Here is a 6,304-nt window from a genome sequence, read left to right as displayed (position 1 = left end):
TAAATACTGACACAAGGGGGTGATCCTTTTTCCAACTCCGTGATTCTGTTTTTTTTTTTTTATGACGTGTTGGTATTATATCTTTCACTTGGATGTTATAAGTTGCACAAATACAGCTGCATAAAACAAAAACGGTGTCCGTCTTCATTTCAGGCTGCAAAGCAACAAATTGTGATTATTTTTAAGGGGCTAATTCTTTTCTATACACACTATAACATTTTTTTTCTTATTTTAAACTTTATCTCAGTCTATTTTTTCATATTTTATCTTTTAATCTGAGGCAGAAATTGCCATATTTATGTTTTAAAATGCTGGTCAGAAAAGTGCAGTGTACACTTTGGCCTTTTCTGGGATGGAAAACCTTGCTATTAAATGTTTCTAGTGGACTGTAAGTGCTGTAAATGATTTAGACCAATAACTCAATTTGTGCTATATGGATACATTTCTATAGTTCCCTTTTTTCATGCTCACTTTATGCTGTTGCAGTTGAGCTGGACATGCAGTTGCACTTCTGTGGTAGTGATGACCTCCACAGCCCCTCAGATAAGCTTGTAACTGCAATTTTTTGCTTCACAAAGCTGTGTGCTTTTAGAATAGAAAGCATGGGGCTAATTCCAACTCACCAGGGTGTTCTCTTCCTGGCTTTTGACACGTGGTCTCACCGGGCGTCTGGGGTTAAAAATCCATGTGCCTAACAAGATCTTCTGTCTGTCTGCACAGCAAAGAACTGAGACAACATGGTTAGATGGCTGTTTTTAGATGAAAACCTACACAAGGTGCACTTAAATATACACTAAAATCAATTTTTGTGTATGTTACGCTAGCCTGTATTCCAGTCATCTTTGACTTATACTGACACCTAGTGGTGTGGAAGCAGCATCATGCAAATTCTATCATTTACAGATGGTAGTGTACAAATGCAGTGTTCACAGTCAGCCATAATTGATTTATCACACAAGTGAAACAGGATGTAACAGTTCAGTAACAGGATGGTTACTCAAATAAAGTGAGCAACATTCAGCTGTTCGTGTAATCTCAAAATGGTGGCCCCCATGTAAAATACAAGTTATTAGAGTACTGATATGCCTAGAGTCTGCATCTAATTTTCAAAAGTACTATTCATTTCTTGATGTGTAAAAGGATTTAATGAGGGGAAAAAAATTACATCATTAAAGAAGAACAAAGTATCAACAAGTTTTGTGCGTGTGTGTGTGTGTGTGTGTGTGTGTGTGTGTTTGTTTGTTGTGTGTTGTTTTAATGTTCCACTCTGGTTAAAGGATTATATCTCCAGAAAGCTTATCTTAGCATTAATAGCATCACATCTCTGTAGCACTAGTCTCATTGTCTCCTCATTTGCAAGGAAATGAACATAACATTTGGCCGAATCCCAAACATCTGAGAGAGTAATACAGATTTTCTTCCTACTTTTCCTTTAATCAGCGTAAAATTTGAGTGTAGCAATTATGTGGCATATATATAACAACAGCAGTGGTTGTGTTCTGAACAGTTTAATGATTGATTTTTCCTGGAGATGAAGATGAGATGAGGTCTCTTCAAGGTCACTGAACCTTGCAGTTGCTATGTAACACAAAGGAAGGGTTCAAAAGACATGTAGTCAACTGGCCATATTGCATCTAATGACTTCTACTGACACTGAGTGCATCTGCCTTTTTTCCAGGAACATTAAATGTGTATTTGAGGCAGAAGAGCCAGACGGGTCAGGATACATCTGTTTGGACCCTGAGTGGGAACCAAGGAGACCGTTGGAGGCAAGCCAGAGTTAACATCAATCCCACATCTTCTTTTCAGGTGCCTCTTTGTGCTTGATTTTTTCTTGAATAATAATACACAAATAATTATCATATTAAAAAAAATTATAATAATATTATATTATACAACATGGATACTATTCTATTCTAATTTATAATATTATAATATCAATTATTTAATATACTTATCTAATTGTTTAATATACTATAGATATTTTAATATATATATATATGCATTCAGAATGAAATGAAAAGCCACTACAGAGTAAAAATGTTTTTAGCTTTATTTTCCCGTCCATTTGTGTAGATGGTTTTGGAGGGTATACGTGGTTCTGGCATTGAAGGGGATATTGCTGTAGACGATGTGACCATAGAAGAAGGAGAGTGTCGAGAACCCCCACCCAGTAGTAGTGAGTATATTGGACAAGAGTTTTTAAAGCAATTATTTAACCAATGGCTTTTGAGTTTATTGCAATGAAATAGAAAAAAAACTATAATTGTTATTAATGGATTAATGGATTTATTCATATTTATCAGGTTGTGTAAAAAAAAAAATATCTATACTACTTTTAAAATTTTTGGGATCAGTAGGATTTTTTAAAAATGTTTTTTTAATGGATTTATTTGATCAAAACAGTGAAATTATGAAACATTATTACAATTTACAGCATTATTACTCCAGTTTTCAATGTCACATGATCCTTCAGAAATTCTTTGAGGTTTTTTTGATAAATTGGAGTTAGAAAAGAACAGCTTTTATTTGAGATAAATGTCTTCACTGCCACTTTTGATCAGCTTATTCAGCATTCTTGTTGAATGAAAGTATTCATTTCTTTCAAAAATGCTGAATTTGCTGAATACCTGTTTAGTCTAAATAAATGAATCACAAGAACACACAACTGTGGAAGAAACTTTTGTGTAGGATCAAAGCTAATATAACACGGACTGTATTATCTACGCTTTTTTATTATTTTTCTTATCCGTAACAAGATAATCCACCAGTTTGAATTACTCTTTTCATGACTCACAGCAAATGTTTACAGTTCATTTTTTTCGCTCTCTTTTGAATTAAAGCATAGCACGTGGCAAAAAAGATGTTCTAGAGATACAGACCGTAGACAAACCTCATTAGACTTCTAGAAGACAGAATTGTTCATCTCTAAATTATTTACACAGAACTGAGAAATTAGTATTTGTTCACATCAGTAACTGCATTTGTTCTTGTCTTTATTTCCTCAGATATAAGATCCCTGGCTTCTCCCACTGCAATGCATATATGGCAGCTCTGGCTCACTTTACTTTTGGTCTTGGTTGGCCTCCGAAGGTGACCTCATCACATGGAGATGGAACCCAGCTTTGGCATTCATAGAGATTTTGGCTGACTCGGACTGCCTGAACACAACAACCAAAGATTCATCCCGTCTACACAAAAGGAACGTAGGTTTTAGATCAATGTAAATGAAGAGGAAGCCAGGGAGGGAATCTAAAGCTCGCTAACACAGTGATATGAGTATTACACCAGAGTCCACTCAAGATCTTGAGGAAAAGCCCATTACTGTTGTCAGTGTTATAACAGAACAGAAGGACGGCTTGGGAGACTTAATAGGGGAATCTTTCGAAGCACAAAGACATAATATGTATTTCCATCACTACATGGTTTTTGCTTTGTTAAACGTCTGCTACTGTCATCAAAGACCTCATAATGTCACAATATGTAATCCTGAACCACATAAAGGAAGCTTCCTGGGAGGAAAAAAAAACAATGATTGTAACAAAAATGAATGATCGTTTGAAAAAAAAAAGTTTTAGTTCTTTTATGTCTGAAAATAGAGATATGTCAAATACAGCCGCACTTTTTGTAGGTCCTTGTGCTCTGATGTTATTGGTTTGACGTGAACATCAGGGCTTCACAAATGTGTGTTGTTTTAAAGGGTGTTTGGGGCATACAATCTCAATGTATATTCTGTTTTCGGACAGTTGGGGCGTTCATGAACTCGTCCTTTGTGCTTTAACTGATCAAGTTTAACAGACATTGCCCATTCTGGGCATTATGTGTTTCATTCTTACTCTGTGTTTTTGTTATATTAGGTATGTTACCACAATCATCTGAATCGATATTAACAGCTCATCATGCAGCTGACACAACAAACACCGTCTCTCACTGAGAATCATTGAGTTGACCTTTTATTTCAGCGCGGCTCTGCTAAACAACAGTTGTAGAGAACATCACGCTGTTCCTGCTGCTAGTGTGGATCTGAATACCCGACTGTGTCCGCTTATGGTTACGCCAGTCCCCTTGCAGTTGTTTTCTTTAGGTGCGTAAAGATAGCCATCAACTTCGGACCCTGTTCACTAAGGAACATGGAGTTGCTGTCTGTAATGAAATCAAGTGCCTTCAGAACCTTCTGTAAAATCATTCTACTGTGCTACTGTATCATCTAGCATTTCCTTTCGGCACGGTTTAGCGTACATACACACATGAGATGAAAGTTGAAAATCAGAGAGCCACGATGAGAGACGGGTGCCATGTTGCAGCCCATCACTGAAGTCTTGAGTTGCACATACTGTTGATAGATGACTTATTTTTATTTTCGACAGCATACATCCCACCTGCTCCACATCTGACTGATATAAGGAAAACAATGGTGGTGGGACTGGACTAAAAGCACCATTGATTCATCAGTGGGACATCTGGGAGCTATTATCAGCAGGTGAAAAACAGCCGGGAGGGTCACTATGAAATCCTCTTTCATTCTGATGAGACTTCTGTGCCGCCGAAAAAAAAATACATTTTCCAACATCCAGAGGACTGAGAGGTATGAAAAAAATAGATGGACCTTTAGAGGAATGATGCTCTCACTGTACAAGATGATCAACCTTGATCTGGATCCATCCGGTTGGATTCGTACAAATGATATTTTATTACTCTGATGAAAATGACTGCTTTTACTGAACTACAAACTCTGAACTACCTGAGACCATCAGTTACCTTAACCAGCTGGTTTTTGGACATGTATTGTAAAATCACTTTTCTCATTCATGATGTTCATTTCCAAGGAAGAATTACGTTACTCTCTGTTTTGTCAGCCCAAAAATGTTGTTTTGGACAACAAATATATATATATATAATTATTATAATTTTTTTTTTTTTCATTTCTAAAAATCACTTTGCATTACTATATTATGGCATAATTTGAATCTATAGTATGATTTTATAAAATAATATCAAATATATGAGATTATATGCAAATACACCTGGTAGGGAGGTCTATGGAAATGGTTTCACACTTATGAATATTCAGACAAAGCACAATGTGAAATATTAATATCAAAATTCAGAAACACAGTACCTTCAAAACACAAGTTGTTTTTTCTCAATTTTATTAAAGTTACAATCAACAGGAATAAACTACCGAATACTTTACATAAAGAAAAAAGATATTTTACATCTCGGTTCAATAAAAGGCTTTCATGGTATTGTGTGGGGTTTTTTTTTTTCTTTGTTCAGTATATATGATATATTTCATTACTGTAATTAGACATTTTTTATTTACTCTGACATCTTGGGGAAAAATGTGCAGGAAAAAATGCTGTTAAATGGCAAAGCAAAAACTTCATAATTTTAATTTCATTTAAAATAATAATTTATTATCCTCTGAAACAACTCTTGAGTACTGATTGATCCAAGGAAAATTTCTCAAACTGATTTTTATGTCCTGGAGGCAGATAGATGGAAGGATTGAAGGAAAAATCAACAATATATTGTTTAATTTGCCCATAATATGTAAATATGCTTAAAGTACATCACTTCTGTGTTGTTTTATTTTTTATTTGACTCAAGCCAGATTCAAACATTCAAGCAGCACTGCACGTTTGTGCGTGTGCGTGCGTGCGTGCGTGTGTGTGTGTGTGTAGATACATTTTGACATTGCATAAAATTAAAGCTTTGAATTTTTGAATAGAACATGTGCAGTTGCAGTTGCGCTAACCATTACTTAGAACATTTGCCATCTCAATTATAATAAAACCCATGTGTGGTGGTGCCTTGGCCTTCAAACCCACTTTAAGCCCTTAAAAGTGTCTGCTACATGAAGTTGGAGATAGGCTGCCACTAATCTTTACAAAGACCCTTCTTATTTTGTAGTTTGAGGGGTCTCACCACAGGAGGTCTGGTAGTTTCATCAAAAATAGTCTCATAAAAAAATAGATTACAGATTCACTTTTGGGCCTCATTTGATCTTCTGCTTACACAAAACACAAAGTTAAGATTGTAAGAATGTAAAAATGACATTCGCTCTTGCTGAAATGCATGCTTTTCAGTTGAATAACAAGCTTATTTACTTATCTTGACAGAAATTCCAGCCGATTTTTATACTCAACCCTGCAGATACGTCATCTGTTTGTGGGTGTAGGGTATCAGACCGAATCAGACAATCTAAGATTTAGTCAAATTCATTCTAGGACAACTATTTCCATGAATGTTTGAACTATGCAAACTTTTTGCAACCTCTGACCCTTTGTTTAAAAAGAAAAAG

General features: G+C 35.5%; 1 protein-coding gene across 1 annotated transcript in view; it reads left to right on the top strand.

Annotated features, from left to right (window-relative positions):
* LOC107694857 (MAM domain-containing glycosylphosphatidylinositol anchor protein 2-like) overlaps window positions 1-4,854 on the top strand; it is a 159,896-nt gene extending 155,042 nt beyond the window's left edge. The window contains exons 15-17 of the mRNA XM_016494553.1: window positions 1,679-1,809; window positions 2,077-2,179; window positions 3,009-4,854. Of these exons, the coding sequence (XP_016350039.1) occupies window positions 1,679-1,809; window positions 2,077-2,179; window positions 3,009-3,097 (323 nt within the window). The 3' untranslated portion in view covers window positions 3,098-4,854. The remainder of the gene's footprint in view (window positions 1-1,678; window positions 1,810-2,076; window positions 2,180-3,008) is intronic.
* The last annotated feature ends 1,450 nt before the right edge of the window (window positions 4,855-6,304 follow it).

The sequence above is a fragment of the Sinocyclocheilus anshuiensis genome, unplaced genomic scaffold, assembly GCF_001515605.1.
Source record: "Sinocyclocheilus anshuiensis isolate Anshui unplaced genomic scaffold, SAMN03320099.WGS_v1.1 scaffold942, whole genome shotgun sequence".
NCBI lineage: Eukaryota > Metazoa > Chordata > Actinopteri > Cypriniformes > Cyprinidae > Sinocyclocheilus > Sinocyclocheilus anshuiensis.
This window is presented reverse-complemented; position numbering and strand designations above follow the sequence as displayed.